This window comes from Dipodomys merriami, unplaced genomic scaffold, assembly GCF_024711535.1.
Source record: "Dipodomys merriami isolate MVZ:Mamm:240054 unplaced genomic scaffold, mDipMer1.0.p SCAF_8, whole genome shotgun sequence".
In the NCBI taxonomy this organism is placed as follows: Eukaryota; Metazoa; Chordata; class Mammalia; order Rodentia; family Heteromyidae; genus Dipodomys; species Dipodomys merriami.
In genome coordinates, this window is record NW_027206401.1 from 4,396,230 (window position 1) to 4,420,796 (window position 24,567).

General features: G+C 41.4%; 1 protein-coding gene across 3 annotated transcripts in view; it reads left to right on the plus strand.

The window, feature by feature from the left end:
- Window positions 1-24,567, plus strand: part of Prkn (parkin RBR E3 ubiquitin protein ligase) — a 978,959-nt gene that overhangs the window by 491,759 nt on the left and 462,633 nt on the right. For all 3 annotated transcript variants that reach the window (XR_011369410.1, XM_070010824.1, XM_070010825.1), the window contains exon 5: window positions 16,244-16,327. Coding sequence is in view for 2 of the 3 variants with exons in the window: in XM_070010824.1 (XP_069866925.1) it covers window positions 16,244-16,327 (84 nt within the window). In the remaining variant the exon portion in view is untranslated. The remainder of the gene's footprint in view (window positions 1-16,243; window positions 16,328-24,567) is intronic.

A 24,567-nucleotide genomic window follows, 5' to 3' on the forward strand; every position in this document is an offset into this window, starting at 1 on the left:
AGAATTGAATGGAAAGAAAAATCACTGAGATATTAAATGAGAAAATTAAGAGGAAATCTTGATTTTTCTATATTTGGTTCAATGAAATAAATATAGGTACAAAATACCTTTTAAAGTGGGTAGTGGTAAGATCAGGAAAATGAAGATGTATCTTGCCCTCTGCCAATTATTCAAATGATGCAACCGATTAAAATACATAACACATATGAATTCTTACTTTATTCAATTTTAACATGTTTAGGTTGGAAATAGTGAATAAGACTTTATCAGTCGATTGGATGCTTCATACCATATCTGATTTTAGTATTTATTTACATTTAAAATCAAATTATAATTGTTCTCTCCATTACCTGAATTCCTTTAGCAAAGTGTACAGTCCTCTGCCAAACATCTATTCTCTTTATGTCCTTGGCTGATTAGGGAATGTTTGAGTGTAGTAATGAATCTTATTATTCTCTGATCTCTAGCAATTCCCACAAAGCTTACAACACTGTGGATTCATGCTAAATACTTGCGTGATTGTGTAAATAATTAAATATGACTCACTTACTTGAAATCATATATAGATTAGAGGCTATAAATTATATAAATACATAAATTGATAATACTCAGAATCAAAAGTTCTGTAATATTATTCCCCTTTTAATTTCAGCTCAACTATTTTTTTTGTTTGTGACTAGTACTGTATCCTATCAGGAATGTACTGCCTGCAGTGTGGGGGAACCTTACCTTTTTTTATTGTAAAGGTGATATGCAGAGGAGTTACAATTCCATAAGTAAGGGGACGAGTACATTTCTTTTCGAACAGTGTTACCCCCTCCCTCATTTCCTCCCACTTTCCCTCCCTCTCAACTCCCCTCTCCCATCCAAGTTGTAAAGTTCATTTCCAACATGGTATCTTGTGAGTACCACTGTTGCATTGGTTCACCCTTTGTCCTTTGTCTCACTATTTCTGTGATTCCCCTTCCCGTCCCCAAATCAGATAAACATATATGTGATACAAAGGGTACTGAAATTAGAAACAGTGACAACAGGGGTAAACCAAAAGGAGGAGAAAGTGGAAGAGAAAAGAAATAAGTGCTCACAGTACACTAAGAAGAAACACTAAAAAACCTTCATGTTTCCATATCTTGTAGTTTATTTTGATTAGCATCAATTTATAAGGTCATATGTACATAGTTATGGAGCTATTGTGATCCTCTGCTAGAACTATCCTAGACATATGCTAGCGATTACAGATGAGGGAAACTAGGAATCCCATATTTCTTTGGGTCTGGCTTACTCCACTTAATATGATTTTTTCCAAGTGTTTCCATATCCTTACAAATGAGGCAGTGCCATTCTTTCTGATGGGAGCATAGAATGCCATTGAGTATATATTCCACATTTTCTTGATCCATTCACTGTTCAACCACTCTGGAAAGCAGTATGGAGGGTCCTCAAAAGGATAACTGTAGAGCTCCCCTGCGACCCAGCAACCCCACTCCTAGGCATTTACCCAACTAACCACAAACAAGACCACACCAAAGCTACCAGCACAACTATGTTCATTGCAGTATTATAATAATTATTATAATTATTATAATAGCCAGGACATTGAATCAACCCAGATGCCCCTCCGTGGATATATGAAGAGAACCTTAAAAGCCCACCATTCTGCCCCATATACTTAGTAACTGTTTGGCACTCTGCACCATCAGATTATGTCCCCTGAGTCATTTCTTCCATGTTTCCACTATCCCACTGCATGAGAACTCTGTGTGTGATTGTGCATAGTGTGTTTTGTGAGTGTGTGTGCCATTTTAACATTTTGAGTAATACAAATATAATGCCTATCATAACTTTCATTTGAGTAAAAAACTAAATGGGCATAATAATGATCATGTCTATTATTATTGGAATTTATGTATATTTCACATATCATTTTAATTCTTCTAAACTTTTCAATCATAATAAAATCTTAGAATTCTTAGACACATATTAATTAAATAACCATTACTTCTTAACTTTAAACCTTAGAAAAATGAAGAAATGCCAGCTTCCTATTTTTAAAATTATATCAGTTCATATATAGATAAGACATATGTGTTGCAGATGCTTTGAGTAAAATATATCAGAATTTCCTTAGTAGCTCCTAAGGTAAAAGAGAATTAATAGCTCAATACTTTCTTCAAGAGCTCTCTGGCATCAAATTATTAAAATTATAAGTAGATTATGACTATTTTTAATAACTAAAAAGTCAAGTTGAATTTTTGGAAGATTAGGTGTTCTATTACTGGACAAGAAGATATATATATATATATATATATATATATATATATATGTCTCTCTATATATACATACATATGTATGTATGTATGTATATATAGACGTATATACATTGAAAAAAGACTTCTCTTTTTGGAAGTAGGAACTTCATATTATAAAGCATTATGCAAGATACTCTATTAATTCTAGTTTGGCTTAATACAGAGCAAAATAAAACTAATATTATACAGTATTAAAGGTTGAAAATCAATTCATATACTTGTTTGTTTTATTCTTAGACACATAAAATCTTGTGCACTATCAAGAACTGATATCAATTCTTATTTCATAGCCAGAGAAATGTGGGTGTTATAAATTTAGCTTGCTCATATTAGTAGGAAAAGAAGCAAGCCTCGAACTCAACTACTTAGAAGTCCAGAATTACACTTCCGCATTCCCTCTTAGACTCTAATAAACACGTAAGGTAAGATGATGGCCATTGTTTGTGCATTTGAGAGAAAAAACATTTGTTCCATCAGCCCGGACAGCTGGGAAAGAATGCTGGGGTGCTGCACTTGCCAGGACATTTCACATAGGCAATGGCCTTGTAGATATTTCAGAATCATTAAACACTTCCCAAGCCCTCCTCACTGAACCTTAGGCAGTCGAAGGACTTCTTAAGCTAAAACAATGTTTGATGAAGATGAAGAGCACCACTCAATGCTAATTCCTCAGAAGTGGAGGGGAGGGAAGGGAATACCAGGAGGGTGGCGAGGAAATGGGCTGAGACGGACAGACTGTAGTAAGCAAGCTGAGCAAGTTATCGCTGTCTTCCAAGAGGCAGACCTGAAAATAAGGTGCTAGCTTTGTGTCTAGAAAAGGGTCACCAATTCGAACAACAGATTATCTTGGGGATAGCACTTTGTTGTGTCAGAACTCACTTTTGAGTAAGTTTTGAGTGTTCCATGTTACTTCCAAGTGTCATTCTCATTTTCCATCCTGATTACTGTTTCTTTGAGCTGCACGTTCATACCCCTGGTGCCTCCTCCCCGACCTCGTTCTGATAAACGGAGGCTGTCAAGGGCTTCTGAGCTGTGAACAGCGATTTCCACCTCTGAAGAGGCCTAAGCGCTGAGCTCTGGGAATTGTATGTGAACTTTCCTCCAGCCTTCCTGACGATCAGGTCATCCGCCGTCACGTCTCCTGCTTCCCAGCCTGCCACCCCTGATGGCTTCAAAAGAAAGGTTGAGCCGCATCGGGCTTTGTGGATTTGTCTGAAGATAGAGGAGAGTCAGGCTGTGAGTCTATCGAATCAGAATTTGCCCTAAAATATTCATTTGAAAACCTGCATGATAGCACTATTGGTTTGTTTTTTTCTTTATGGTAACTTCTCTATCGTATTCACACCAGCAGCACACCAGAAATCCTCTTGAGCATTGGTGGGTGTAGCATGAGTACTGAGTTCTGGTACGTTGTGTGGAGGTGCTGGGAGGAGAGCTCACAATCGTTTTGTTTGCTGAGGCATTTTCAGGTAGAGGGAAGCTCTTGAGAGCAGGCAAAGTTTCTAGAAATGTAGCTTCATTATAATCTGTGAAGATTTTTTACAAGTTCCAATGAAAATATTGCTGTTTTCTTGAGTAAGCAATGGCAAATGTGATCTGAGTTAGCTAAAAGTAACTGGGTTGTGAGCAAAGATTTTTCTAAAACCAGAACATAATTTTGGACAGAAACATGCTGCGTTTCCTTTTGTCTTTGGATTTCTGAATAATGTCACAGCCGCTTCCACGAATACATTTCCTAAAGTGGCATGCATCAAAATCAAGCATGAGTATGCGTTAGCTAAAAGACTGGCTTGGAGAAACATAATTGAGAAGGATAAGCAATTGAATGAATTTTATTGCTGCACTGATGTCATGAGAATTTAAAACTAGAAATGTCCAGAATGATGGATTTCAGTAGCCAAGGCCCTGGATGTACTGGTTGATACCATATTCTTTCCAATGGAGAGAATTTTAAACCAAAAATTTCTGGAATCGTAGATATCAAATTATTACAGACAAAAGTATGGTTGTAAATAAAGATAGCTTATGGAATTCAATGTGATGTTGCAATTTATTGCTCATAGATATCAACCTCTGTAGTACTTGATGTTTTATATTATTAATTAAGTGTATCCCCACATATTTTGAAGCAGGAGAGAAATGGATGTTGCATCTGTAGACATGAATATTTGGTGTATTTCCGATTGAGCTTGTTTGGGGTACAATGTGTGCCCGTAGCCCTGATGATCTCCTCACTGTTGTGTGCAAGGGATGAAGTCCCTCACCTGTCCAGAGGTAGCCTCAGCTAACTCCAGAGCAGTTGGAGAGGTCAGAGGTTCAGAAGAAGATGACAGTTCTAGTTTTCTGAACAGACAGTAGTTATACAGAGTAAGCAGATGGCTTCCTTCGGTATTATTTCCCAATATTAAAAGTGGCAATGATTTATAACCAAGAGTCCATATTTGTTCTTCAATGTTTTCCACCTCATTTGATGAAAGTGATAAATGGTTAGGAAAAAAACCACATTTAATGAAATTGATTAGGTCAAAAATATTGAGCCAACAAGGAAAAAGGAATAATAAAATAATATTTTGAGGCAGAAAAATGTAGAAATTTTAAAGCACTTTTGATATGAACTTTAACTCATCTAAGTTAGTGCTTAGGAATTTCAGATAACTACATATTCGCTTTTTCTTGATTTATGATTGATTCATTCTTCGCTCTAATTAGACCCTAAATAAATGGATGAACGATCCTAGTGGTGAATGGACTTTGATTATAACTGTGGCAGAATAGGAAGAGAATAAGAAAAGAGAGGATAAAGGCTGAGGAGAAGGAGCGAAAGAAAACGTGAATGGGAGGAAATACCTTGAAATGTAACCGCTCAGAGGAGAGGAGAATTGATAGAGTAGAACAGATACTCCATGCGTATTAAACTGAACCATAATGTTCTGCTTCTCAAGGAAAAACCAGCTCTTCTGTTGGTTTTAAATCGATTTGTCTTAATAATTTTGTAAGGCCTTGCTCTTTATAGGCCCTCAAACCCTCAAACTTGCCACAAAGGGCAAGAGTAGACCCTGCCCATGAATCTGCTGTCCAGAGAAAACACAGGGCTAACAGTCCGGCTCAGCTTAGAGCAGAGTCGTCAGGAGGAGGCGGAGGGGATGCTGATGATTGCACAAGGGCAGTGTCTGCAGGAGGGGCTCAGCCACGTTCTCTTGCCCTTTTGACCCTTGGAAAGCCGTGTTCTTCACTCTTTCTTCCAAAGTCCTCATCTGGCCAGCTTCACACTTAAGTCCTGAAAAACTCTCCTCCACCACTGCAGAATATCTAGCTTCTAGCTAATGGCCAAGATGGTCTCACCCAACGGATATACATTTGCAGGCAGTTAATTATACCAATGAAAGCAATAGAAAAACTGAATAAAATATGATCTCTTAGTGGTTTTAAACATGTACTGTATCTTCCTTTCCCTTTCTTGAAAATAAAATTAAAGCTTAGCATTAGCCTTTCGAGCTCAGGACACACTAGATGGGCTATGTTATTCATAAAGTTTTAAGAACTAAATAATAATGTTTACTAGGTGATGGTATCTGGACATTCTCTAGAAATCGAATAAGCTTCTTATCTCACTTAATAAGCTGAGTCCAGTTCCAAGCATAATTATCAAGATATAAAGCCAGCTGATATAACCACAAAGCCTTCCATGATAGTAAATGTTATTCAGATAGATTGGCATGTCTTGAATTGAAATGAGCGCTGCCTTCTCAGCTTAGAAACACTACTCCATCTCTGCCTCGAAGCTGAGCCGCAGCACATTTCTACACCAGCAACAGCCAGATTATTTTTAGTGGTGAGAATCTGAACAGATGAAGATAATCATACAGTTCTCCTAAATTAAATCTGTGAAGAATGCATAAAAGCAAATCACTGTAGGTTTAAGTCTCTATTTGTCTCCATTGTTTAAATTCAAAAGAAATAGGACAAAAAAAAATGGCTTCCATTTAAATCCCACATCCCTGTGATGTCCCTGCAGGGAAGCTGTGAACACTTAGTAAGAGAGTGGAAGGCGTCTTGTGGGTTAGGAGTGGTTTGGTAACGGGATTTGCAAAGGAATAAACATTGTGTTTGGCATCTGGTGCATTTAGCGCCGTTGCACCCTGGGTGGACGGCCTCTTGGTAAATAATGACGGTGATCGACTGTGTCAAAACTCAGCAGAGTAGAAATTGTTTCGCTTACAAGAATGCAGATTTGTTTAAGAGATGCAATTCTTTTTCTTATGATAATTCTCTTGGAAGGGAAAAGTACAATGTCAAGTATTAGATTGTGAAATGCTTGCTTTTTATTATATGAAATACCTTTTAGTAGTGGAAGTAAATTACATGCCAAATTATGTCTTCCATGCGATCAAAATCAAGTTCTAGTGGGAAATCTCCTATGCCAGCTGAGCATTCTGCTTAAGCATCTGGTGCGTGAACTCGGTGGCGTGGGACAATGAACACAGGCAGAGACACTGGCTTGGGAACTGTTGACACCGGTGGCAACTGCATGCATTATGCACTGAGTGTTTCTTCTTAGAAGTGGCACTTGGTTTGGAGTGGTATAAAGAAAGGCTGCGAGCCTGCTCCTACCACTGCACAAGCCTTCCACTGACTATATAATATGGTTGGTTATTGCTTCAAAGGAGTATTACACTAATTAGCTTGTTCCTTAGCTTATTTGACTCTCATCTTTTACTGTCTGCATTTTACTAAGAAAATAGTGACCAATAAGCTCTCCAGCAGAGCTTAGATCGCCTGAATCTCTTTCTGTTGGAATGACACTATTTTCCTTGTCCTGTGGTTTACTCATTGCTGTAAGTTGCACTGAGTATGGATGGTGAATGAATCACTTAGATTCCAGACCCAGTCAATATGATTCTGACGTACAAAGACCCCGTTACTCTCTCAGCATCCCACTGCTTTGGATCCAGTATCTTCCATGCTATGATAGCTAAAGGTTTATTTCAATCCAATAGTGCTTTCAAGTAGTAGTGTTGTATATTTGGAGGTATAGGAAATTACATATACCTGTGAAGTTCTTTCATTGGAAATATAGTAGCTGGTATTTTTCTTTCTGCTCAGAATTCTTCTGCACCTCATAAAACTCTCTTCTCTCCTATCTGATACCCACTGATTCTATAAGTCTCAGCTTTCAGAGATTTTCTTCTAGAAGTGTTGGTCAGTTTACCTTCTTATGTACCCTCAACATATATGCATTATTTGTTTAATCACATTTATCCTCTTGAGTATCAAACTCTGATCAATGCTAGAAAAATATCTTTCACATATTATTAAGTAATAGTCATTATTTGTTGAAGAACTTATGAACCACTGACTTAAAAATAACATCTAATTAATGTATTTTAAGATACAGATGGTAGTATATGGTAGTAGATAAAAATCCTGATGAAAAGAGAAAAAGATGAACTATATCGCCTAAAGAATTAGAGGAAATCAGTAGCCAGAAACCATTGATAAGCTTATGTTTGGAGGAAGATATGGTCTGCTTCTGCATCTGTCCAGATAAAACACTAGAAAGATCCTAACCAACCATTGGAGAGCCGGCCAATTTCATGCTGTGTCATTGCTTTGTTTCTGTAGATGATATTGAGCGGGACACGTACAGGTCCCTTAATACTCAAGTTTCAGGGCTGGGAAGGTGGCTCAGTGGTAGAGCGCTTGCCTTGCATGCATGAGGCCCTGGGTTCGATTCCCCAGCACCACATAAGCAAGAAAAAAAAATACTCAAGTTTCAAGGCTTTCAGTGCAGAATATATTAGTTACTCTGTATAATAACGGAAGGAAATTGGAATGGACCTGCCACACAGTGGGGCAAAATGCTGGAGGTAGTTTATAAGGATTTAGTTAGCTATACCAAACACACCTCTAACTGTGGAGGTGCTTAAATACAGAAGTAAAAAATACTGCAGCTGTAGAACAACATTTTAGTGATGTGCCAACTTAAAATTTGGCACAAAAGTGTGCTGTAAGAATTCTTTTCTTCAAGCACCAGCATCTTCACCTGCATCTGAGCTCTCCAGCAGCTTCACTAACAGAACAGGTGAAAACCTTGGAAAACAGAATTTCCACTTTTCTTCCAGCATAGTCACTTCTGGAAATTGTTCTCCTCCCCACTAACCCCCCACCCCCAAATTAACTCCCAGCTGGAAAGACCTTCTGGAGATCAGCCCACTGATCTTGGTAGGCCAGCGACTTCCCAATCCTGCCAGGGCACCACCTGAACCTGTGCCCTTCAACCCCCCATGGGGTCTTCCAGTCTGCACCCTGGGCTGCAGCGCCAAACTTCCCCTCCCCAGCTCCACCCAGCCCTGTGGCTCAGCCTTTGCTATAATCATGTACGCTTGTCACCAAAATCATGGACTTCAAATACTCCTTGTGATACAACAAAGGAAGATCACCGCGCTGAGAGTTAACCGATTAATGGACACGATGGATACCCTTTTATGGAAATACAGTAGTCAACAATTAACAAACAAGACAAGCCCATCTACCATGTGAGTACCGAGTGGTTTTCTTGGGAAGTAGTTCTTTTGTGAGCAGACCATTAACCTGTGGCTCCAAGCACTGCAGTGTGGCCCTAAGAGATTTCGCTAGAAATCAGGTTTGGCTAGAATGTGGGCAACAACCCAGTGCTACATAAATACCAGGCAATGTCCCTGCCACTGCCTTTGTGACAGTCACTGTTGTCTACAAGATTAGATGGAATTTGCCAAATCACCTTAGACTCTTTAGCTTCCTTGTATACCACGTAAAATATTTTCAAGGATGGAGATTTTATTATTGATACAATATATAAACGAAGAAGGAAAAATATTAGCAAGGACCAGACTAGTAATCTTATGAAGATTTTTTTTAGTTACTCTTTACTTCTTAGTGTTCTTTACTTTGAAGGAATAGCTGATAAAAAAAAATCTCTTTGTGTACACTGTAGTGTTCTATTATTTTTTCTGCCGAATTAACTGTATAGAGATTTCAGAGGTAAAAGTCTAAAATGTTACTGCTCTAAGAAGTCACAGGGTATAATCAAGTTAGAAAAGAGTATATACATTCATTACAGCAAAACATGTTTCTGTTTGTTTTTATAAAATGTGACGATATTTTCAAGTTTAACTTGCCAGAATAAATAGAATCTCAGTTTCTGGTTCTATCTAGTATTTATGTTTTAATATCTCCTGAACTTGGAAATTACATTCCCTGTTTGAAATTTTAAGAGAAGTACTCCAGGATACTGTTCAAATATTCACACATTTTAACTGGCAAATATGTCTATATTGAAGAGATAGCATGAGAACTTAGCACACATGCTGAGTTATCATTTCTCAAATGTTCATTTTGTCAGAAATAGGTGAGCAGGGGCATACACAGACCACAGTGACCTTACACTGCCTGGTGTATGTGTCGTTGTGAAATCTCTTCTCTTAAGCATAACCCCGAACTGTGACTTCCTTCTAGCCAATAGAATACAGAAGAGTAGTACAATGTCTAGGCATCTACCTATCTCACCCTTTATTATAGCATCTAAGACTTCCTTGATTACTGGGAACTGCATAGCAGGAAACAAAAACAGAAAGTAAACTCTGCCAGGCTGGATACACTCCACCATTTTGATGCCTGCATAGCAAATAGTGGGAGGAGCCCTCCAGCCAACAGGGAGCAGAAAGCTGAAGCTGGCTCAGTTACAGCCCCAGGGAAATTGACTCTGCCGGTACGTTTTATTCATTCATTTGTTCAGAGTTTCAATATATATGTGGATGAAGCCCTAGTTTGGAGTCATTATGAATTACAGTTAGGAAAAAGTACATGCAATTCTTCACGTGGGCAAATTTTCATGTTCTAGGTGACTATTTGGGAGTTGAATGGCTTGTGTTAGTTATAGGTTTGCTTCTTTAAAACAGGCCTAATCAGTATCTACAGTACTATACTAGTTCTTACTTACACTGGTAGTATGTGGGTTGCAGTGGATTTACACTTTGTCAGTATTGGGTACAGGCGCCTAAATTGTTTTACTCATTTGAATGGGTGTGCTTTGTTCATTGTAGTTACCCTATGAAATCTGCAAGGAAAGGGATTCTTCTCTTTATGTTATTACTTAGTTCACAGTGGTTAAGAAGTGTTCGATAAATATTGGGTGAGTGGAAGAATGTTTTTGTTCAGAGGATATTTTTCTTTTTCAGAGGGTATTTTTCTTTATTGTTGTTCTTGCTAACTTCCTAATAATTGCATCACAGAGCCTCTGCTAGCACCAAAGCACTTTGCTTAGCTTTGCCTCAAGCAGAGCCTCTCAAAACCCGTGGAGAAAGATGGACGTGCAGTAGAGAATCTACTACGCAACTCATGCGGATGTCTACTCTAACAGAGCTCCCTGTGGCATTTTCTTGATAGGGCTGTGATCCCTGGGAGTAGTTGTTTAATAGGAGAATTGAGAAATAAAAGAATTAAAAAATATCTACTGGGGCTATGTCAATTCCCCTTGGAAGTAGCATCTTAGTGCTAAGCTTTTGAGTAAACTAAAAATAAGCTACCTAGAAAGTTCTATTTTAAGAACAAAGAACTAGTACAACTGCGGCCATTAAAAATAAAAAAGCATAGAGGTCAGGATATGCCAGGCACTGTCCCGAACATGAAGGAAGTATTTTTCCCCCACGTTTTCAGATGAGGAGCATTGTTTGGAACGGATGGATGTTTAGAATGGATGGATGAAACTAGGTCAGACATACCTTAGAAACTAGTGGAAAAGTTCTGAAACAGATTCTTGAGCTTCAAAGTTCCCTCACTTCCCCATTTTGTTGCAGATGGTGATTAATAGATGAAAGTTTCAAAACTTAGACTACAGCTATTTTAAAGACAGTTTTGCTTTTGCTGTCTTATACTCCAATATGATATGACAAATTTCAAAATAATTCTATTCCCTTAAGTTTATTTTTATGACTTTATTTGTGGAATTTTTCAAGGAAATATTTTTAATGTAATGAATTTGATGGCAACATGAGATCATTGGTAACAAGTATAGTTTAAGTAAACCCCAATGTTATAATAACAATAACTCTGCAAGAAAAAAAAAAAACAACCTTGCGAAGGTGACAGTTTGTAGTAACATTCTGGAAAACAGGATTTGAGACTTGTTTTAACCAGTAATGCCTATACCATGTATGGAGAGTAGAATGAGGAGCTCATTTGGGTAACTCAGGAAGAACCACCTTTTACTTTCCCTGTCTGACCTTGTCAAAATGATATGGATAGGAAATAGCCTGCTACAGCCTTCAATCTGCCACTAGATTTGGCATGTTAAAACAGAATTATTTTTGGAATGTTTTAAACTGAAAGTTCAAGTTTATACTTTATAGAATTTATCACTGTTTTCTACTTTGGAATCAATGAATTTCTGATTTGCATGCATCATCTTATTGGTAGATTTATGAAGTATTCTACTTCATACTTTTCTGTAGGTTAGAACACTAACCTGACATCTGTAGTTGGAATTTTCACTCACTGATTCAGATAACTGGAGGACCCGCTGCTCTGAGGTCTGCCTGTGTGGCTCTTTGTGGCTTTACACCTTCTCAGCTCTGGTCAGCTGCACCAAGGTTCCCATTGAAATATTTCTCCCTTGACACAGTTACTTGTGCAACTATTATGATTTTGTAGTACCCAAACTGCCCCTATTCTTTTCCCATGAAGACCTGATAGTAAAGTCTGTAGAGTTTGCAGATCACGTAGCCTGTGTTGTGAGTAAACAGCTCTGCCCGGCAACCGTCAGACCAATCAGAGACTGTCTACATAGCCTTCTGTCTACAAAACTTGGTTGTGCCCTGAAACTTACTTCAATTTCACATACTTTCCATGTGTCATGAAATAGCATGTTCTTTTAATGCTTTTCAACCATTTAAAAGTGTGGAGACATTTCTTAGCTCACCGACTGTCCAGTAACAGGATCAGGGAGAGATCTGACCAGCAAGACAACTCAATCAAGCCTGCTATAGTTGGTACATTAATCAGTTTTCCATTACTGTACCAAGTACCTGAGATAAATTTACTTAAAAAGAGGAAGGATTTGTTTTATCTAACAGTTTTTCAGGCGTCAGTCCACGGCAGTTGATTATTGCTTTGGATCTGTGGCAAGTTATGAGAGAGACATGGAAGAAAGCCTTTTGCTTCAGAAACTACAATTAAAAAAAGAAAGAAAGAGGCGGAATCCCACAAATCTTCTTGAAAGCTCACCCCTAATAACCAGAAGACTTGCCTCTAGACCCTACTTCTTAAAGTGTCCAATAGCTCCAAGCTGAAAACTAAGTCTTTAGCAGTTTTCATGCACAGTGTGCAATGATTAGTCACAATGCAGGATTTTCTAAAGTCACAAATCTGCTTTGTGAGGACATGGATTTACTAGATATATGTTTCTATTGTGAAATTAGGTGAGCATTTGTACTGATGCTACGAGTAGTACAGAAAAAATAGTGTATGTAATTCACTGGGTTGGGTCCTATAGCTAATAGAATTCTAGTTAATTTTACTACTTACATCATTATATTATGATTGAAATAAAATTCTAAATGGAATTTTTCATAAATTTGCTGCACAACACAAAGAATTTAGCATATTATATAGCATATTTTATCTTACCTCATGAAAATTGTAGGATTTGTTACATAGATCTTTTAATTTTTTGGAGAGTGGTACTAGGATTTGAATTCAGGGCTTCATTAAAATTTGTTTTAAGCTAGGCATCAGTGGCATAGGTCACTAATTCAAGCTACTCAGATGCCTGAGAAATGAGGATCATGGTTCTAAGCCTTCCTGGGCAGGATAGTCTGTGAGACTACTCTCTCTCTCTCTCTCTTTTTTTTTTTTTTGGTCGGTCGTGGGTCTTAAACTCTGGGCCTGGGCGCTGTCCCTCAGGTCTTCAGCTCAAGGCTTGATCTACAATGCCACTTCCAGTTTTTGGATGGTTTATTGGAGATAGGAGTCTCACAGTCTTTCCTGCCAGGGCTGGCTTTGAACCACAATCCTCAGATCTCAGCCTCCTGAGTAGCTAGGATTACAGGTGTGAGCCACCAGTGCCCGGCTGTGAGACTACTCTCTAATTAACCATCAGAAATTCTGCAAGTGGAACTGGGACTCAAATGGTAGAGTACTATCCTTGAGCAAAATAGCTCAGGGACAGTACCTGGGCACTGAGTTCAAGCTCTAACACCCATACCCCCCAAAAAGCGTGAATTTTGTCAGTGTCCATTATATGGGTATGTGGAAACATCATAATGAAATCCTTTTTTTTTAAATTAATATATACTAACAAAAATAGGTCTGTGAAAAAATGTTTTAATTGCTATTCGGACACTAAACACTAAGGAGCAAACAATAAATACCTGATACGAACTGCCTGATGACTAACCGTGTGACTCTGTGTCCTGGACCCCAGGACAGCACCCCCCCCCCCATGGGGTGTGACTCGCTAGGAGGACTTGCAGGACAGGCTGAGCGGTCAGGCCAGGGTCAGATCCCCTGCTCTGCCTCGGGAGAGGTGTGGGGAGCGGCCGCGCAGGATGCCGGCCAGGGGCTTGGAGCCTGGGATTTCATGGGGAATGGAATCTGGTCATGGGGAGCTCTCTGACCAACACAAAGCACGATCCAGACTCCCTGAGAGGAGGAAGGAATTGGGTTTGAAGAGCGAAGTGCCTCCCTTCTCCAGACGGCTCCGTCTGCGTGCCACCCACAGCAGTTCCTTCAAGCCCCAGCGCTCCAATGCCAGGCGGGCCAGGCTGACTATAAACTTTTAACAAGAGCAGCTTCCGGGCTGCTGGGACTTTGTGTGCCCTAGCTCCCGCCGACGCAGAGGTGAGGGCTAATGAACTGTGAGTTCAAAATCCGAGGCCTCCAAAGGTCTGGGTTAAGTGGCTGCTATTGAGTGGCTCTGTCTTCTCCAGGGGTAGCTCAGCTTCACACGTTCTGTGTTTTCTCTAGACTAGAACAGTTGTGCGTGCAAGCGTCCTTATATGTGTGTGTGTGTGTGCGAATGTGGCATGTGTTCTGTTGTGTGCATGCGTGTAAGTATATGTGAGGCGTGTGTGGTGTGTGGATGTGGTGCATTGTGGTGTCTGTGAATGAACATGTGACTAAGTGTCCTGTGTAGATGTGTGTGAGCATGTGTATATGCGCGCGTGTGTACATGCATGCAAGTGACAGTGGCTCTTGCTCCTGCACAGCTTCCCTGGATAGTCACTACTTTCTGCTGTAAGATGCCAGCTGCTGTGAGCCGATTGCTCGAGCTGACCCTTGGGGACCCTTTGGCCCCTGGGACTTAGACACAGCTCAGTTGCAAGTGTCTGGTACCACAGACCCTGCTCCTCTGAACCTTCCCCATTCAGTGCCAGACACCTCTCAGCCCTCTGCCCATCTCCCTAGGTCCTTCTGCTCCCGTCCACAGAGACCCAGCTCAGCACTTTCCTCCCTCCCTCTGTGGCCCTCTCCACGCTGGACTGCCAAGGCCGACACCCGCTCACTTCAGCTCTCCTCAAACTGTCATCCTCCTGAGCCTGGAGCCCCATTTCCAACTCTCTGTTAGCCCCAAAGTGCTTTTACCTCTCCTCTATTTAATTCCATTTAATTGGTGCCTATGGAAGATGCAGGGTTTTAACTTCTGAGCTCTGGAGGTGTGACTGGGTCTGTAACATTCCGTTTTCACATTTGCTTCTGAGCAGGCGAATCTGCCCTTTGTCTCTAGAACATTTTAGGATCTCGGCAAAGTCCGGCAGGCACAGAGACTTTTCCACTTCTCCAGCCTATTGCTCATTTCTAGAAAGAACAGGCGCTGGTGTCACAGGCTGCCGTGCCTCCCAGCCGGAGGTGGCTGCCAGGGCTCCCAAGGCCCAGGGGCAGGCGCGCCCCACACTGCCCCGAGGTTTTTGGTGAGTAATTTCCTTATACCCATTGTCATTTACAATCCACAATTAAAACCACAATGAACTTAAGACAGTATTTATCAGATGAGGAAACTACCCCGAAAGATAGAGATTGCATCTGCATTTCTTGGCAATTTTTCTTCACATCCACCTAGGCGCCCTCCTAGGGACCCAGGGTATTCTTCATGCGAAGAACAAGAAATGATAGTCGCCGCACAGTATTTAATTTGGCTGTGGATGTTTGTTTATTTGAGGATTTGGGCTATTTCATAGAACTGTGTTCAAACCATCTGCAAACAAAATACACAGAACTCTTTGTGCATTTGGAGCCATCATAGCGGTGTAGAAACTTAGACAAAGGTTATGAAACAGACACTTGGAATACTGTCACCTCTTTTTGACAGTAATGTACTAACTGACCCATTCCTCTTAAGTGTGTTTTTCCCCTGATTTAATACAAAGACTCCTGCTGTTATTGGCATTTTTATTCCTTGGGTGCTCCGAGCCTTTGCTGCGCATGTCTCGGGTCGGCCGGTCCGGAGGTGCGGGGAGGCCGCGGTGGACACACAAGGTCTGCCCTGCAAAGCCCACGTCTTATGGGATGCAGACGACCATTCGCCAGCCATGTCACTTACTGGGCAGGAATAGCTGCTGTGAAGCAAAGGAGAGAGGCCGGCGGGGTGGAGAGATGAACTTCCTGGGAAGCCACATTTCAACAGGACCCTGGGGGAGGAATGGGAGTGGGAAAATGACATCTCTAAACCCAAGTGCCTAGTAGACGTATATATTTATGATGATGGTTTTGACCTAGTGGATCTCGCGAAGCGTCTGGAGAGGCCTGTGTGGATGTGTGGATGTGCATGGAAAGGTGGCAGCGCTGCTTGCTTTCTTGTCTTACCACCGCACCATGCGAATGGAAAGACGCTAGAAAATATGCAAGCGAGGACATTTGCATTATAATGGGGCAACAACATGATGAGATTTTTTCTTTCCAAGGGTCCATCTTGCTGGGAAGACGTCTTAATTCCAAACCGGATGCGAGGTGAATGCCAGTCCCCAGACTGCGCCGGCACGCGAGCTGTGAGTACCTGAGCAGAGTCTTCACTCTAGTGTTTACTAAGAAACTAAAACAGAGACAAACATGCCCATCGAGTTCACCCTGGGGGGATAATATACACATGTGTTCAAAACATTCACAGAGAGTTCTCCCTGTAGTATTGCCTTCCAGTGTCACTTATCTAGTGAAAACTACTTTTGGTGATGTGCATGCACCTGTGTGTGCGCGCGTACACACACATAAATCTCACACACACACACACCTCTCTCTCTTACACACACACATACATCTCTCTCTCTCTCTCTCTCTCTCTCACACACACACACACACACACACACAGAGTCGTCACTCTTCCAACTTTAACAGTCAACACAGCAAGCGTCCGCAACCCCAGAAAGTCTAGGAATTTCTCCCAGCACCAGGCTAGTGCTCTGTAGCCATGGAGACTACTGAGTGGCCTCTAACTGAGGTCTGTTCTGACACCATCTGCCTGGAGACCGCCTCCCGTCCCACAGGACCAGGACTCTGCTCCAACCTACCCCTTCCTCTCATGCCAACCCCAGTACCACATTTCCCCTCTGCTTTAAATCAGGGTCCCCACAGCCCCCCTCTCTGTTTGCTAGGGTGACCCAGAGGGGCACAAGAACACTCTTATTTTCCACTTTCTGGCTTATTTATGAACAATCATCCAAAGAACGCGGCTGAGGAGAGGCACAGGGCAAAGTAGAGCTTGGGTGGGGAGGGGCCTGTGTCTCCCCCTTGGGGTTCCTCTGGCTACCAGAAGCCCCCCTGCCCACACCCTGCCCTCTGGGGGTACACAGTGCCTTTGCTACTCAGGCGTGACTCAAGCCATTGTAGTCATTGCTCACCCACTGAACCTCGAACTCCTCTGGCCTCTGGATGTTGGACAGTGGGCTGATGGTGCCAACTCTCTTAATTCTGCCCTCGTCTTTCTGGTAGCTGGCCCCAGCCTAAACCTTCCTACGGCTCCTCGCCATCCGCCAACTCATTAGCCTACCAAAAATACATTCCAGGGCCCCTAGGAACCCAATGGCCGGCATCAGGGACCAGACGAAGCGTCCAGCGCCTCACAGTTTCCCAGGTGACTTGCTGAAATGTGTCAACTCAGACTTCCTTACAAAGTGTTAGTTGTGGGCAGAAAAGAAGACTCTACGGGAAGGGGCTTGTTCTGAGCCTGCCAAGAGACAAAGAAAAGAGATCTAACATCAATCTTATGTCCCAGTGCTGATATCTTTTATTTATATTCCGTATCATTCAGAGCTTTCCTTTCTGCTTTCTCTCTTCCTACTTTTCTTTGGCAGTTTTCTGACATGGTAGACTATTAGAAAATGTGTTGTGGCTGGCCAGCTATATAACTGAATCACCAGCCCCTGTTCTTTGTAACTTTTCTCTCTCTGTAAGCATATGCCATATGCTTCACAGAGAACAGATGCTTCTAGAAACGGGACCCCAAGCTCTGAAGTTATTTTAAGAATAATTTTATGATTATGGTCACGTTTATTGCTTGTATTTTGTGTACTTTTTACCTCAGAAATCTTTGGGTCCAGCCCACTCTGACTGCCTATCCTTTCTGAACTGTAAATACCATCACGGTGCCAACACAAATGTCAGTGTTAGTTCGCAAACTGTCACAGCCAGCTGGCAGCTCATATCTCCTCCAAGGAACAAAGTCTGTCAGCAGCAACAGGTACAGTGTTTGAGTTAAGTCATTAGAGGCGCCTTCCCTTGCCAGTCTGCAGCTGATGGCACGCTGATAGCAGCGGCAGGCAGCAGTCACGCACGCATTCCTCCTCACGCCGGGCGAGGGACCAGGCACACGCACTCATTAATGCAAATTCTGAAGAGAGAAACCCTGGAGAAAAATAATGATGTGCGCGTCAATCACGGATATCAAAGCATAATACAACCTGTGACTTTCCTACTGGCATGGAATTAAAGTTTATATTTTTAGAGGGAAGAACTGGTAAGTATGAATATATACACACATGTATACTAAGATGCATGTTATCATAGACATAATATCTAGGAACAAATACATAATTTAGCTGTCGGTATGTGTCAGTACATGCAGTAATCACTCATCTACCCAACCATTTTTCTGTCCATCCTCTGGTTTGTAACCTGCTGGTCTCCACCTTGTCTTTATGGACACCTAAGTTCGTTTGAAAATCTATTTCAGCTGTTGACTGACTGCCTTTCCTATTTCTTGATGGTAACTGATGAGATTTAGTCATAATAGAATAAATAATTCTCTAAGGATTTGGTTTCAAATCAGGCAACACAGGAAACTCTGTAGTGGTGCTGAAAATCAAATCTTTTGCTTGTTGAATATGTAACTTACCTCCATTGTCAATGTAGTATAAATTAATTTATATCACAATGCTATTTCTTGTAGCATGGTCAACTGAAATCTCTAAAAACCCCTTTGTAGTATACTCTATAGAAAGATACTAAATTAAATTAAAGGTATGTATCTCTACAGGAACAGTTGTGCTAGTAAGGAATATTTCTATGCCAAAAATTAGGAGGAAACTTCCAGAGTGAACTGTGTGAACTCCAGCCGGGCGCCACCTTGTGGCAAGCCCTGATTTCGGGGGTGAGGGCAGCAGTTTGAAGTCTAGGTCCTGTCCAGGCTGGAGAGGGCAGTGACACAATCCCATACAAAGCTGGAGAGTGCGGTGCTCTCGCTTGTGAGGGCCTGGGCAGGAGCCTTGCCTTTTTGGCTCTTGCTCAAGGTAAAGGAGGAAATGTTGCCTATCTTTATCCAAGTTGGAGCCACTCAGTAGTCGCTCTTACTACGTGGTGTGTGGAGTCTGAAGCCTGCCACATTATCTGGGTTAAGTTTGTGTGGACAGTGGTAGACACTGGGCTGAAATGAGCCGGGACCATCTTAGGGGCTCAGATAATGCTTCATCTCAGATAATGCTTCATAGAGCTAGCAAGAAAAAAAAGCAGAAACCTCATGGAAATGACCTGCCACAACAGAGAAAATTCACATCCAAACTTGGAAACTTTTTTTTTTTTATATGTGAACATATTGTACAGAGGGGTTACAATTACATGGGCAGGATAATGCATATATTTCTTACCAAGCATTGCAGCCTCCTCCTTTGTTTACCCTTCAAATCCCTTCCCAGCCTCCCCTCTCCTCCCAATCCTCCCCCCCCCCCACACCGACGTTGTAAAGCTCCAAACCTGGAAACTTTTAAAGAATTTGAAATGATCAGGCAAAGAATACAAATATGCTTTCTGTGATATAACAAATGAATAAGAAACAAGACTGTCAGAAACTTCCAAAGATATTAAACACCCGCAAGAAATGTTAGAATTCATCATTACAAATATTGGCACCAATATTATTATAAATAGGCTAAGTAGCAAATAAGCCCTAGGTAAAAAGTGAAATCAAAACTTACATCTGAAACTTGACCTGGAGTAGATATCCAAAATGCAGCCAGAAAAGAAATGGATTTACAGTATAACATAGAGGTAACAAAACATGAACATTTGAAGTTTCAAATGTTAGATTTACAGAAGGAAACAATAGAGAAAATGTTTGAAAGATATTATTTAAAGAAGTAATGAAGTAGAACTTTGCATAATTTTCAAGAATCCCAATGAGTTCCAAGTAGCATAAATAAAACAAAAGCCACATCTGAATAAATCACACTGAAAGTATGGATCGTCAAAGTCAAATACAAACGCAAATCAGCCAGCATGACGAAAACTCATTACCTACATAGAATGACAGTCCAACTGGTAGTTAATTAATCACCACGGTAAGACAGATGACAAAGGAACAGTATCTTCAGAGTATTGAGAGAAAATAAATTTTAAGTTAAATTATATTTGAGAAAAAAATCTGCTAAAAATGAAATATATGGCCAACAATAAAAAGATATTTTCAGGCAAGTAGAAACTAAGGAATATACTACCATCTACACCTTACTTGATTACCTTTTATTCTCGAAACTTAAAATGGTGTACAAGGGAGTTACCGTTTAACCAGTCTGTTCACGTGTCCAGTGCTTCCTGACCATCTCCCTTTTTCTCCTTCCCCCAGGCTTTAATCACACAATTTAGAAGTAAAGGGAATGGGGGCTGGGAAGGTGGCTCAGTAGTAGGGTGCTTGCCTAGCATGCATGAGGCCCTGGGTTCGATGCCTCAGCACCACATAAACAGAAAAAAAGCCTGAAGTGGCGCTGTGGCTCAAGTGGTAGAGCACTAGCCTTGAGCCAAAGAAGCCTAGAGACAGTGCCCAGGCCCTCATGACAGGCAAAAAAAGAAAAAAGAAAGAAAGAAAGGAAATGATCCTAGGAGGAAAGCCTGAAATTTAAGAAGGAACAATTGAGAGCAGGTGGCACATCTAAATAAAATATAGTAATGCATGTTAGATTCAATTTATGAGAATATTTGTAAAGATAAAAGTCACTAGATACCTCTAGCATGCGAGAACATGAACGCATTCAATAATTTTTTAAAAACACTTTTTACCAAAAGGCAGAAGTGACTACAGTGAAGGCTGTTTGGGAGCTGTGCATATTCCTGGCCATCCTGGGGCCAAAGCGGCAAACGCCACCTGTCCACCCGCAGGGGAGCGGGCAGAGGGGGGTGCGTGAGTGCGGCGGCTAGGAAGGAACGGATCCCGTGAGTGTGCGTAGACAAGGGCAGAGGCTGCACGTGCCTCCCAGCAGTGAGCTGAGCTCCTCAGCAGCACGCCCAGGCCCTGTGGGCTCCCCACCCTCACAGGGCTGGCTGAGAGCCAGCACCACACCTTCACCCAGGCAGAGCACAGACCGGAGCCCCCAGAGGAAGGACCGCAGACGGAAAGTTCTCCTATGTGTCCACCTCCAGTTCCTCGGCTTTCTGCCCAGATAAGTTGGGGGTGTTTCCCTCTGGACTAGCCCAGCAATAAAGTCTGCTTCTCCGTAGAGGCCTTCTTCATCCCTACCAGTGCCGGGGCTCCAGCCAGGCCTCTTTGGCCCTAGTTAGATCTGGGTCCCCATGGACCAGCGCCTCTGTCCTTCAGCAGTGTTCTAGTTCTATCATATGCATGGCCCTGGGCTGCGCCGTGTTCTGGTTCTATCATGCATGGCCCTGGGCTGCCCCCCGTGGCCGAGGGCTCCTCCAACAGCCTCACTGGGACCTCAGGCCACAGCCCTCGGAGCAGGCCTGGCAATCCAGCAGTCCAGTCATTGTTGCATGTCTTGAAAAACGTCACCTGTCCAGAACAACTATCTGCAGGGCCAAGATGGCTCAGAGAGGAGGATTAGAGGAGAGGGCGAACGCACAAGGAAATCGGAATGGCTAGATAGCACATTGAAATGGCAGCACTCAAAACACACGTCACAGTCACGAGAGGAAATGCCACTGCACTAATGGGAGTTTAGAGGGAAGCACTCCCAGTCAGAGGAAAAACAGAAATCCAACTTGGTGCAGGTTATGAAAACAAACCAAAAGCCTGGGAAAACAAAACCATGGCAAGAGTGGAGAACACCGTTCCAGGCAGGTCTGCGCTAGAGAGCACTGCTGAAACTGTTGACCACAGAGACAGCTGCCTGTTCAGGAAATGAGGACTTGCTAGGGATGAGGATTTCTGGGTTTTGGTGAACAGTTTGATGATACAAGAAGGTGTAACACTTGAAAGATGGTATGGTCTTCGAAATGCTGGCTGAAGATGCATGAAGGCATTACTGTCAGAATCAACAAGTTCTCTGGGAGTGTGACTCAGCTAGTGCTGAGAGCCGGGATGCTGGTGGGCAGGCCGCAGACGCGTGCCCGCAGAGCAGGACCGCGTGCGTGGCCCCTAAGGCTGGCGTCCCACCCCCGGGAGACACCCCCCCTTTTCGGTAGAATTTTCATTAACAAAATTAATGTTTGATTAACAAAACCTGTGGAAGTGTCTACTTGACAATTCAAATTTCTGATTCAATAAGAAGATTCGTATGAGACTGAAGAATAATCAACAATATATCACCTCTCAGAAATGTTGGCATCCTGCTTAGCATTTGAACCAGTTCCATTATACTTCATAAAAGAAGAGGTAAAAATACTTAAGAATGATGTAAACATGTTGCTTAAGAAAATAGGAAAATGGCCAGCTCCAACTATTGCCTGTCTCCTCTAATTAATGAACATTGAAAGAATGTTTGTCAGTGGAAGGAATGAAGGTGGCCATGCTGTTGAATAACTGTGCTATGCTGACGGAAGTTCGGCACTCAACGTGTGAACAATTACTCTTAAAACACTTCCTCTGATTGTAATTTGATCATTTAACCACAATGTTTTCTAAAGCTGTTGTGTGGTATTTACTTCTTCAGGAAGTGAGTCTATAGGCATTTGAAAGCAGTTTATCATTTTTCTGAGTACTAATTTTTATAGTATTTTGGACATAATATATTCTCATAATAACTTAATTTGTATCATTTGGACAAGTGTCTACATACTTACAATTCAGAAGAGCCAGGTCCTGAATCTATTCTTAATTTATATTTATGCACTTTACAACAGTCTAACTGGGTCATCTTAACCTTGAATTTTGAGAGTACAAATGTAAACTTGACCCTACTTCACTTTTAGACAGAGAAATCCAAAGCTAGTGCCTCTTCATAGTAATCACTGTTGTTCTAGGAAAGAGCATCACATCGATTCTAAAAGATATCTTTGCTTCTTAGAAAAAAACAATCCCAGTTATCTAGAAGAGTACAAGCTGTAGATTTCAAAGAGAACAAAAATCAATTAGGGTTTTCTCTATAAGTGAAATTAATTCCGCTTTAGATATGACATAGACTAAATTTTCTGTGTGAAACCTTCATCCACTTTGCCCATAGTGCATTAAACAGTCAAGGTGTCTGTGTGTGTAGGAAGTGTGTGTTTCTCTAGCATGTACACATAGACTAAGGTTAGCCCAGAGGTCTCAGCTTTCAGATATTTTTTGTGAGCTCCCAACTAGAACTTGGGAAGTGAGACACTTCTCCTCAGAAGCCTCACCAGGCCCTCTGGCTTCACAGGTACTGCTTTGGCAATGCTGCACTCTGCCGGACCTTCACCCCTGCAGGACGGGAAAGATCCCCTCAGATTAAAAAGAAAGAAAACTTAAAATCATTTCTCAAAGTAAAAGACATTCAAGGTCACTTTAGAGTCTTATTGAGAGTATTTCCCCCCCACACACACACTATTTAGTAGCCTATAACATGCATTATAGTTTATATTTTTGTGAAGTAAAGTTTACGTGAAATCTTAAGTAAAATTTGCATAAAGGAAATTATATAATGTTTCCTTTAGATTATTTGATTTTGATAGGGCCTAAACTCATTTTCTTCAGACATTTCTTCTTATTAGGAACAGTCGGGTAGGACCTCTTAAAATAGCTCTGAGATTTATTTCAAATGGAATTAGATACTTAAAATGATCCCCTGAACTATAATAAACAACATACTTATTAAACTCAGTATAATAAATGGAGAGGTTTCATCTTACTCAAAGCGCAATTTGTTTCTCACACTTTCCCCCATTGGCCTCAGTATATGTCAACTGGAACGTTAGTTTGAAGAAAAGTTAATATTCATAGTCTGTATCTCTGATTTCATCTTCTTGGGAGATGCCGACTAAAACAGAACGCATAGTAGATAAGAGTCCCCTAATACTGAACAATTTTGATTTATAAGCCATTTGCATATTTTATGTCCAAAAAGTTTCTTATTAATGTTTTAGTTGGATGAAGTTGCCGTCCTCCAAGGGGTCTGTGCATCCTTTGGTTGTTTCCATTATTGTTTCAGACTTTATTAGGATCTCACAAAGTGAGCCTCAGGGTAGAATAGATTATTCTTGTTTTTTCGGTATCTAATGATAATGCATGGTTGGTGTGGATGTGTTTGTAAAGGAAGATCTAGGGTTGTCTGAGGACGGCTGATGTATGTGGGGCACACAGGGCAGTCTGGGTATCAGCTCAGCCTCCATTTGTGTGGTCCCGGCTCATGTGAACTGCAGCATGGTCAGTAATAGTAAAGATTGTGTTGGCACAATCCCAGTCCTTATGGCTGCCCGGAATCCCGCCAATGTCAGAGGGCAGCCGAGTGCCTATTGTGGAGGATGGAGAACCAAGGCCGGGCTGAAGGGGAGCCTTGTGTCCCCTTCACTCTGCTCTGTGGTTGACTGACAAATGTTCCCCCTGCCCCATACTGTTCTCTCCAGTCATATTTTCTTAATTCTAAATAAAATTGGATTGTGAAAGCTTTGAAGT